Source organism: Cupressus sempervirens, chromosome 1 (genome assembly GCF_028749045.1).
Source record: "Cupressus sempervirens isolate cs-2001-9-10 chromosome 1, ASM2874904v1, whole genome shotgun sequence".
In the NCBI taxonomy this organism is placed as follows: Eukaryota; Viridiplantae; Streptophyta; class Pinopsida; order Cupressales; family Cupressaceae; genus Cupressus; species Cupressus sempervirens.
The window spans coordinates 800,352,968-800,365,038 of record NC_143118.1 but is presented as its reverse complement, the minus strand read 5'-3'; the positions used below and the strand labels follow the sequence as shown (position 1 = coordinate 800,365,038).

General features: G+C 36.2%; 1 protein-coding gene across 3 annotated transcripts in view; it reads left to right on the top strand.

Moving 5' to 3' along the window:
- Positions 1-3,286: 3,286 nt before the first annotated feature.
- LOC149580299 (uncharacterized) overlaps positions 3,287-12,071 on the top strand; it is a 32,627-nt gene continuing 23,842 nt past the window's right edge. For all 3 annotated transcript variants that reach the window (XM_089790259.1, XM_089790256.1, XM_089790251.1), the window contains exon 1: positions 3,287-3,763. In XM_089790259.1, coding sequence (XP_089646385.1) covers positions 3,503-3,763 — 261 coding nt within the window. In that variant the 5' untranslated portion in view covers positions 3,287-3,502. The remainder of the gene's footprint in view (positions 3,764-12,071) is intronic.

Genomic DNA, 12,071 nt, shown 5'->3' with positions numbered 1-12,071 from the left:
CACATGCCAATTTAGGGTCTATTTCTGAAAGTAGTATTTCTGTCCACATAAACCTATAATCTGATTGCAGATCTGGCAAGTAAACAAAAAATTATGAACTTTAAAAAAAATAGAACCTGATTATGTGTCTAGATGAGCCCATACTAAGCATTTGAAGTGGTAAAAATTGGGATTTGCGAGTTGTAGAAAAAATTAGGAACATAGATCTCAAATCACCTGTACCAATGTGTAGATCACAAAATTCCATCTAAAAACAAAAAAAAATTGCTCGCAAAAATGAGTCCGTATGAGGGAGATATCGCTATTTGAAAATCATTGCTGTAATTATTTTTCTTGAATCACCACTGTCGCACCTCCAAAAAACAAATGGCTCTAGATTTGGCCTCAGATGTTCGATTTGGATGAAACAAAATCCGATCTTGAGGTTTTCGACCTTCTGAATGTGATGCAAATATCTGATTTGTACCAGCAAGCTTCAATCTTCACCTAAAAAAATCTCCCGCACTAGCTTGATGGCCAAGTTTTTTTCGAAAAATAATGTAGATCCAATTTTTTTTTGTAGAGATGTAGATAAAAATAAATGCAGATCTGAAAATTAAATGTACACATCTGAAATGATCATACCAATTTCACAAATTAGGCCTTTGGGTTGCCAATTTGCAAAAAAAATGTTGCCTCAATTTTGACTATGGTCCAACATAGGTGAATTTATAGTCAATTCACTGAATCAACGTTCCAGACACAATGGTGATGTTTGCTTTGGCTCTATACACTCCTAATGTCTACGGATTCTTCGGATTTAGATCGAGGTGCCAAAGCAAGAATGGTCTTGGACAACTATGTGAAGAGAATCTCCCCAAGCTCTGATACCATGTAAGAATTTGCCTTAGGGCAAAATTCACCCAAGACCAAGGAACTCAAGCACAAGCACAATAGTAGACCAAAAAGAGTATGATTAGAATGATGATATGATATTCATTCAATGTATGTAAGTACACTAGGAGTGCCTGTATATAAAGGCCTCTGGAATGCTTCTAGAATGCATGAGAATCAACAACATGATAAGTCATACAACTAAGCACATGTCCATCACATGTGGTTTATCCTCCATTAAGCACATAATTATGTGCGATGATGAGAGGATAAACTTACAATGGTGTAGCACACAAAATTATGTTGTAGGCACCATGTGCTAAATTAGGATTGCGAATGACTATGTTGTCTACTTGACAACTTAGTTAATTATGCAAACTCCAGTGTTGTAGACACCATGTGCTGAATTAGAGTTGCTTACTCCAGTTTTGTCAACATGACAACTCATAAGAGTACGCAACTCCTAAATGTCCCACCTAAGAAATAATAAAATAATGCATAATAATAAAATAATGCATTAACTTGAGTAAAATTAAGTAAAGTGTAATAAGTAAATACTTATTTACTACAACAATGTGTTTAGGTAATTAGTTATTTTCACTCAAATGGTTTTAAATTTTATAAGTGTATAATTAAATATATTATGGTTTATATTTTTTTCGATCAATATATTATGATTTATATTTAATGTACTATATTTGATAACTATTATTGATATAATGTGTAGTACTTTTAAGTTAAATTTGTTTACTTGTAATAAGTGTAGTATTCTTAATGTTTCTTCAAAAATACTTTAATAATTTCTTATCTTGAATGAAACAGAACTAAAATTATATTAAGCTCATAAAAGTTTTGAATCCTAATAAAATTATAAAATTATAGACATTAATTTTGATAAATCTTTTTTCTTCTTTTTTCTATAATTATTTTATATTAAAAAATACCTTTATTATTTTTTCTATTTAAAATGATAAATTAGACTAATCTTTTATTTTAAAAATTTCATCATTAGAATGATAGGAAAAATAAGGTAACTTGCTCATTTTAGAATTATTTACTAATTTTGAACCCAAAAAATTATTGTTCTAATATGTAATATTTCAATTGTTAAATTTGTTAAATTATAATTAGTATAATATTCCTCTTTTAAAAATAATCCTAATAAAAGAAAACAAAAATTATATTATAAATAAGTTTTAAACTACAAGGACAATTATTAGCCACTACATGACACATGTTAACGCTATGTTGTAACATTTCCCACTCTATGACATATAACATATATCAAAAGTAAAAGCCATTACTGAGTCCAAGATTGCCCATTTTGCTTGGTGCCTGATGTTTCAAAGTCTTCCCCTTGGGCCTCGACTCAAACATATTGGGGTTTCGTATACTCTGTGTCCATTTTGTGGGTAGCTAGAGTTTTTTTAACATATTTTTTGGTTCTGTAGACGTGCTCAAAACTATTGGCATTGGATTCATGATTTCTTTAAGCTATTTTGGCCAAAACCTTTTTCCTGACATATGGTTCTGTTGGGTGACTCCCTCAAGTTCCTAGGCAATTTACCCAGATTTGACATACCTTTAGGATGCAGATTGCTTACTTTGTGGAAAGATAGGAATGCGATTCTTTTCACTCACAGTTTTCTTGACATAAATGTTGCCATATACATTAAAGCATGCATTTGTAACAATGTACTGATGCAAATTCAAGTCCAAGCCAATAAGGTGGCTTTGGAGGTGGCCCACCTTCAAGAGCTACTCAATCAGTGGGGTTTTGCTCCCTGCATGGTTGCCAAAGTGCTTCCTGACGTTTCGACAAATCACACTCTGTCTAGGGAAGCTATTGCCGGGGGTGCAACTCATTTGCCCGTCGCTCTCACATGCTATGATTGTAGGCTTCCCATCATTGCTCTCCTAGTGGTGGCGATGGTGGTTGGCATTGTCGCTCGGCTTATCTGCCTCACCATGACTCAGGTTGGTCCTTGGGTCCGGTGGCTCCCCCTCCCAGTACTCGTGTGGTTTCTAGCAAATGGCCTTTTCGCCTGGAGTTGGCTATTTCACCTTGCGAGTTGATACAAAGGATGGTGACCAAGCCCCTACTGATGCTATTGATGGCTGGACTGTTCCCAGCCCGCCTGTCAATCCCAGGGATGACTGGGGTTTCCATGATCGCGATGAACCACCCCTTTAGCTAGCACTACTTTGGCTGAGGGGTTGTTTAATGTTTTTTTTTTAATGAATAGTTGTTGATTCTGACTTTGGTCGTGTGAACTCTCGCGGGGTGATCTTGTATCCCCTGACTCTTTTTTGTGAATTGTAACTACTATATTATTTATTAGTAAAAAAAATACTATTTATCAAAAAAAAAAAAAAAACTAAAAGCTACAATTTATCAAATCACATGTAATTTAATTTTGACTGGAACTCTGACGTTTGCACTCATCCTCCGTTGGCCTAAGAAGAACGTATTCGGTGAAGAGCCGAAGAGTGGAAAATTCCTTTCAATTTACTTAAACGGCATATTGCCTGCCTGTGGATAAATGTCTTCTTAGCTCAAGAGGAACAGCAATACATTCTCTTTTTGTTCTGGTTATTGGTTGTTAAAAGATTACACATAGTCGCAAAAATGTCTGAAGAAGTAGAGGAAGAAATGATGGCATTGGAGGCCATATTTTATGACAGCTTCTCCAAGATTGACGATCACCGATTCAGACTCAGAATTGATCCAGATCAGAATGATGCAGACGCACCCCCTCCGTTATTTGTGGAGATCGTATTACCGGATGGGTACCCTCAGGACATCCCTCAGTTTGACCTCAATAATCTCAACAACATCAAGTATTCTGAGCCTGCTAAGAAAGCGATCCTTGAAGGTCTACACGATCAGGTATCTTCCTTTCTGTTCGGTTCAGTTGTTTGTTTTCCCGTTTTCTATCGAGTTTTTCTTTCTGCTATTGGCTGTCTTGGTGTAGAATTTGTTTAATACCATTGTATCTGTTTTTTTATGTTCTCTTTTTAGCGTATCAATATAATTTCAAAGCTCTTTAATTGGTTGTTTTAGGTGTAGATTCTGCTTCAATTTTTATTTCTTCATCTTAGGGATATCCATAATATGTGTTGTTCCATTGCAAGCCATTGTTTTATATTTTAGGGATGCCCACTAATTGGGCAGTGCTACTGTTATTCAATAGCCGAAACATATGGCTTTCTAGAAATCATTTGAACTTGGGGCGGACATACATTATCGTGAATTTTGTTTCAATATAATCTTTTATGGGTTGACACCTAGAGATGCAAAAATTCGTACATAAATGAAAGCAAATACCATATGAGTTCTCTTTGATCTCAAATTCCAAAATATGTTATGCTAGGCATGTTGACAAGGCTTTTACTTATAAAATACCTCATAGCGATTATACAGAGAATTTCTCAAAAAAGTTTAACAGTTGAGTAGATTTGTAGTAACTAACTTTTTTGGGTGCCGCAACAGGGTTTTCTAATTTCTCACGGTACATTGGTAAAGGTTGATGGAGAGGGCTAGGGGAGAGGGCTAGGAGTATGTTGAGCGGTGCTGGACTTGAACAAAATCTTGGGTTGAAGTTGTAGCCATTGCATGGTATTTAAGTAACGGATCCCCTACTTTAGCACTTGTTGAGAAGACACCCATGGAGGTGCGGTCTGACAAGACGTCCTCACTGAGACATCTCAGAATTGTTGGTTGTGAGGCATATGCTCATTTGCCAAGTGAGAAAAGATTTGGAGAGCAAGACAGTTAAGTGTACCTTCATTGACTATGGTGTTGGTGTGAAAGGTTGCAAGCTTTGGGATCAGTTGTAGAGAAGGTGCTCTATAGTAAAGTGTAATATTTTGTGAGCTGAAACCTTGCACAACTTATTTGTAACTAGAGAAGGAAGTGAAATAGGAAAAGGAGGTAGATTAGATACCATCCACTCCAATAAGAAATGAACTACAGACTCCTATTGGACCTGATGATGAAGAGAGCTCAAGCAACTTTGAAAGTTTTGAAGAAGACCAAGAACCTCAACCTCAACCATTGATGAGGTCTACTCGTGAAAGACAATGACTTGATAGATATGGTTATTAACCTAAAAGGTTTAGATATTCGTTGTTTGATTCCAGCTGTATATTTGCATTGATTGTTAGCATAGTTGGAAAACTTGCCAAAGGCAAAAACTCACCAAGCCCCCCAAAAGTTTAATCAGGAAAAACTTGGCGATTTAAAAAAAAAAACTTGGGAAAACTCGGAAACTTAAAAAAACCGCTGAAATTTAATTAAAAATACATTTATTTTGCAAAATTTAATGAGAAGATGCATCTAATAAGTTAATTAAAGAGAATACAAAAGAAACAAGCAGAGTTTAGATATATATAAATGCATAGTGCGTGCAAAATTGCATTCTCATGCGGAATGCTCATGGTAGGAAGCAAAATAGTAAATAGTTTCAATCTGTCAAACTAGAAGTAAATACCAAAAGTCTAAATACGTCAATACAATCACATCTTCCTCTTTCTAGTTGCACTAGCAGGAAAGCGAGGGGGTCTAGTCCTCAAAGAAGTGCCCCGCATTGGGATAGGGCGTGAGCTGTGTGACTGTGAACTCTGTGGTTGTGCCTCTTCGCTCGACATCCCTACTAACTAGCTTGGCGTCTTGGAAGAGGATGCATCTCCTCAAATATGTGGCACTGGTAATGCCTCATCATTTGAGCCTGAATCATCATCATCCTCGTCTTCGTCCTCAATGTCATCCATAGTGAATTGAAAATCAGTTCTAGCATCCCCCTCCATGGCCTGCCTCTCCAAATCAGCGATCTCATCTGGTGTAAACAATGGACCTGGCTCTTGTGCTGTCCAATCAGAATAAGGATCTATCTCATCTAGATCAAGTGGACCAGGTAGTTCTGAACTTTGTGCCTTTTTTATGTGCAACTTAAGATTATAGTGCACATAAACAAGGTCATTAAGCCATTTTTGAGTCATTCTGTTTCTTTTCTTTGTGTGGATGTACTCAAATAAGCTCCAATTGCGCTCACAATGGGATGCGTTACAAGGTTGGGATAGGACTCTGAGAGCAAATTTTTTTAAATTGGGGGTATTGCCACCCCAACTTGCCCACCAAGAATTTGCAAAACAAAATATAAAAAGTTATAAAGCAATAAAAAAAGATAATTAGAAACACAACTTATCAATTAGCAAAAGTTTTAAAGTTTGACGCTTTACCTGGCGCTTGAGTAGATCTTGCTCTCTTTGCTAGCATAGAAGAGAACAAATGACCCCTCGATTCCACATACACTTGTTGTTTGGTCACAATAAGGTCTCTCTTTGCTTCATTGGATATCATTCTCTCAATGCATTTAGAGAGACCTTCCATGACCTCTCCATTAGGATCTGAGTAGGAATCATCAGCCCTAAAACAAATAGAAAATGATATCAAGTCTTACTACACAACCTTAAAAAGTAAAGTAAAATAAAGTCTTAGTAAAATACCAACTTCAAGGACAATCAGAGTACCTGAATTTGGGGTTGAGGAAGTAGCCTGCTGCATGAATGGGTTGGTGGAGCATATTATTCCACCTCCCATCAATTATTTCCCAAATGGGGTCAAATCTGAGACTATCCCCATGATAGTAACTTTTAACAGCCTCTTTGGCCCTATCCATGGCCTCATAAAGACCTCCCATTGGGGATTGCTGCCATCACATATGCCCAAGACTAGAACCAGGGGTAGAGACATCTACATCTGAAATTTCAAAAATACAAATTAGTTAATAACATAGTAAGTTATGAATTAATAATGAAACTTGAATAAACTAAAAATATAATATTTTGATTCTTGAAGTTACCTCCACAATCTCCTTAGCCTTTGCAAAAAAACTATCATCAAAGACTATCTGTGCCACAGCCTCTCCTTCAGGCTTCTTTGAGTAAGATGAAGCAACCCAATCAACACACACAAACATTTGTTTTAGAGCCAATATATGGTCAAGAATATTTTGCAATGTCAAGAAGACCGTTGCAAACCTTGTCATAGCAGGTCTCATCAAATCTTTACCTTTAGTGGCTTTTCTCATTAAACTGAGAACCCATGGGTGATAATAGATATATTTGGTGACTCGCCTAGCATCTTCCACAACTGGACTCACTCAATCAAGTTTTCCTATGTCCTCCAAAAGAAGGTCAAGGACATGTGTTGCACAAGGTGACCAAAAAAGTGTGGGATGCCTCTCTTGGAGGATTCTACCTAAAAGATTAGCAAAAAGTCAATAATTAGTTACAAACTTTCCATATTTAGTATTTACAAATTACATCAAATTTAAATTGAATAATACCATAGCATTACATTCATGATTCATATTGATTCGAACATAAAAAATTAAATTTACCTGCTGCCACATATGCTGCTGCATTATCTGTGATTATTTGCACCGCATTCTCTACTCCCACCTCCATGACAACATTCTCCAACATTAAAGCCAATGTGGCTGCATTTTTCATTTTGTTGGAGGCGTCAATAGATTTCCAAAACACCACATCATCTTTGCAAGCAACCAAGAAATTAATAATGGTTTTACTTCTTCCATCTGTCCACCCATTAGATAAAATGGTGTAGCCATACTTCTTCCACTCTTTCTTTTGGTCTTCTATCAATACTCTTGCCCTACCAACCGTATTGTCAAGCAACCTACAAAATTTAGGTGTAATAAAGTTTTAGTAAAAAATAGGAAATAAGTTATAACAATTAAGATTTAAAATATAACAATGAAGTAAAGTGAATCACAGTTATTTACAATTACTAAATAGTAAAATACTAACCTTTCAATCATATCCTTGCGATTAGGCGACTTGTACCCTTTGTGCGATATTGAAATTGCATTCACCATATTGACCCAATAGGGACTATCAGCCACATTCATTGAGATATTGTTGAAAAACCAAAAATCAGCTGCTACAGTATCAGTTTGCTCATGCATCTCCTTGAACCATGCAGTGCCCTCTAATGATGGTTGTGCTCCAGGTGTGTTCTCATGGGCACAACATAACTCCCTATCCTTGATGCGGATGGTGATGAAGAACTAGGACCTGTAGAAAAAGTGGAACTGGTAAAAGAGACATTTTGTTTGCGGATCTGTGGGCCACGAAGAGATCTTGGTATGTTCTCAAGTGCTTCTTCTTCTTGCATATCAAAAGGAGCTCCTTTAGATTCAGCTATGGCTGCCCTCATAGCTAATTTCACCCTCTCCCTATTCAATTTTTTCTCTTCAGCAGCTGCAAGTAGGGCATTGATGAATCCTTTTTCTTCTTCAGTTACCTTGAGACAAGGATTTGAATCATGTTTCTTTATGCCTGCAAGGTGATATTTGAGGCGGTTTATGCCTCTAGAAATAATTCTCTCACATGGAATGCATATTACCTTCCCAACATCATTTGGAGCTTCATAGGCATACCACCATGTTTTATCTTTTGCATTTTTAGGCCGAGTGCCTATATATCCAGATGGGCATGGTGTTTGTGGCCACTCTTCTTGCGGATTTGTCATTTTTTTAAATGCTTGACCACTGCCCTACACATAAATTTATAGAAAAATGAATAAACAAAGTTAAAACTTAGAAGCTAGGGTTTCAAATGATTCAAAGTTCAAACATAGAGTTAAACTTAAAATGATTTTAAATGATTTGAAATCATTTACAAACAACAACAAAAACAAAAGAACATTTGTTATAAAACTATAAAAAGTTTTCAAACTATGATAAAATGAACATACCTAAAAAGAAATTTGTCTTCTAAAACCGGTTAGAATCCTCTAAAATCCGCTCAAATCCACCTTGAATCACTTGCAATCAGCTAAGAATGCCTCCAAAACTTCTTCTCTCCACACCCCAAGGCTCTAGACAATGCAAATACAACAAACAATGAGCAAAAAAATCACTTTGTGCCCTTTTTAGCAGTCATGGTCCGCGGGCTAGGAAATTGCAATTTCTTAATTAAAACTCATCGAGTTTTAGTTGAGTAATCGGCGATTAATCTGCGAGTAAATGCCTCCTAGCTGAGTTTTTGATTTGGCGAGTTAAGTGGCCAAAAACTTGCCGAGCTGAAAAACTCGGCGAGTGTTTGAAACTCGCTGAGTACTCGGTGAGTTTTCCATCTATGATTGTTAGCACTGGTGAGCCTAGAACTGTTAGAGAGGCTATGGATATGAATGATTCAAAATCCTGGATGGAAGCCATTAATGAAGAGATGACAACATTGAAAAAGATTGCTACATGGGATTTGGTACCTTTGCTTGAACGATGAAAACCTATTGGATGTAAATGGGTATTCAAAAAGAAATTGGGTCCAAATGGCAGTGTTGAGAAGTATAAGACACGATTTGTCGCAAAGGGGTATTTGCAGGTGGAGGGAATTGTTTATAGTGAAATATTCTCTCCTGTGGCTAAACTAACATCTATTTGATTATTGTTATCACTTGAAATAATTTATGATTTTGAAGTTGAGCAAATGGATGCGAAGAGAACATTCCTTCATGGTAATTTGGAGTAGGAAATTTACATGTCACAATCAAAGCATTTCGTTGGGAAAGGTAAAGAAAACCTTGTTTGTAAGTTGAAGAGATTCCTGTATGGTTTGAAATAGTCTCCTACAATGTGTTATCGAAAGTTGGAGATCTATGCATTGTATTTGGGATTTCTGAGATCTAAATTTGAAGATTGTGTATATTATAATTCTGAAAATGGGCACATTCTTATCATAGTCCTATATGTGGATGATATGTTGTTTATTGGGAATGGTTAATGAATGATTTCAGATATGAAGTCTTAGTTAGCAACACAATTTGAAATGAAAGATCTAGGTGCAGCTAGATATATTCTTGAGATTAAGATCATTAGAGATAGAGCTAGCAGAAAGCTTTGGATGAGCTAGAGAGAGTATGTTAACTTTGTGGAGAGATTTAACATGGCAACTTTTAGACAATTAGTTGTTCCAATGTTACGGGGGATGAAGCATTCTAAGGAGGATTGTCCAAAATCTCCTACTGAGAAGGAGGATATGTCTCGAGTACCTTATGTAAGTGTTTTTGGCGACTTGATATATGTTATGATCTGTACAAGGCCAAATATTGCCCAAGTAGTGGGAGTCCTTTGTTGGTAAATGGATAATTTTGGAAGGGTGCATTAGGATGTAGTTAAGAGAGTGTTTAGTTATCTGAGGGGTACATCTGAGTTTTCCTTATGTTTTCTTGGTAATCCTACTGGATCTCGATATTCAGTTTGTATTCATAGATATGTGGATTTAGATTGGGCATATGACATTGGTAGAAGAAGATCTAGTAGTGGATATGTTTTCATGTTGTTTGGTGGTGCAATTAGTTGGATGAGTAAGTTACGGGCTGTAGCTGCTTTGTCCCCTACGGAAGCAGAGTATATGGCAGACTATTCATGGTTCTAAAGAGGCCATTTGGCTTAAGATATTGTGTTCTTATATTGATTATGATGCAGGGTAGATTACTATCTGTTGTGACAGACAAAGTGCTATATGTTTAGTGAAGAATGCTACTTTCCATGCTAGAACAAAGCATATTGATGTATAGTAAGTATCATTTTTTCGTGATATGGTGGAAATTGGAAAGGTGAAGTTGGAAAAAATTGGTACTTTGGAAAATGTTGCAGAGGCATTGACGAAGATATTGAGTGCTGAGAAGTTCAGATGGTGTGCCAGTTCTATGGGCCTTGGGTCCTTGAGCAAGTGACAAAGTTTCTTTACATGTCTTCGGCAATTGGGAGAGTGTTAGGATTGAGGTGTCTTAATCTTTGAGTCCAAACATGCTATTTTATTTATTTATTTCTGTTAACCCACTTCGGAAGTCCTAATGTTAAGGAGCTAGTGTCAGAAGTTGCTGTGTTGAATCTATGCAATGATTATGGAAGCTAGGAATTCAGTGGAAGAGTCATGGACAGTTAATGTCTGGCAATTTATATTTATGGTAGAGTTCACTATTGACAAGTGGTGTGAGGTAGGTGTTGCATATGGAATGGTGACCGTTGTGGTTGAGTTGTGCTTTGTTGCATTGGAAGTTTCCATGTGCAACATGTCATTGGTTTAGCATGTTGACACCATATACATCTTTGGTATTAGAGATGGTTTTGGAAATCATGGGCTCTTTCCTCTTGGGTTGAGTTCTATAAAAATGTAGCTACTTAGTGCATTTGATGATGTTAGGCTGGATATTTTCTAAGGAGCGTTTATGTGCCGGATATTCTCTAGAATTCTCTGCTGCTGTATTTACTCCTAATGAGCATTCGCTTAAGGCATTGTATTGTAACTGTTGTTGTTGCTGATAATGCAATTGAGTTTGGCTTTTGGCAGGTGGGTTTTTTCCTGAAAGGGGTTTCCCACACATATCTTGTGTTGTGATTTTATTTGTTTAAGTCTAATTTTGTATGTGTTTATCTAGCTTGCAATAGTTTAATGGTTGGTAAGAATTTTTTGCATCGAAGCGTTATTCCGCACTTGGCTTCCTTTTACGATTGATATTCAACAGAGGACAAGAAAGCTTTTTAAATAAAGATTACATGCAAAGTTTTAAAACAGATATGAAAAGCTGAAAATAAACATTTTAAATAAGAACTAACTACAAAAAGGAAATATCCTAACTGAATGACCATGATAGAAACATTACGCAATTATGTTACCAATAGAAGACATCAATTAAGAAAAGAAATAATCAAGCAATCAGACAAGATTGACACAACCTGGAATCTGACATAAGTGGATCAGCAGAAAAGCAAGAAGAATATCAATCAGGAGTAGAAAAACAAATTTTCAGCAGAGATATTGATCAGCAGCAGAAATATACAAAACCAGCTGCAATGGCCATAATTGATTAGAAGATCATACACAGATCCAGAACTAACATCGAGCAAGGGCAAGTATAGGGTGGTCCCAGAAAGGGACGTTAAAGATAATTAACATCATATCAAGCCATCACTGGAATCAGAATTGGATGTAAATCTGATTGGCAAAAATCAGGAGCAATGATTATTACATCTTTGCAGACCATATTTATAACTAGATACATATAGAATCGCAACAATATCGGGACTTATATATCGGGTTTCATTTCAGTAATTTAAAGTTTCATTCCAAGAATATTATATATTCGAGGATATAGAAGATATTGC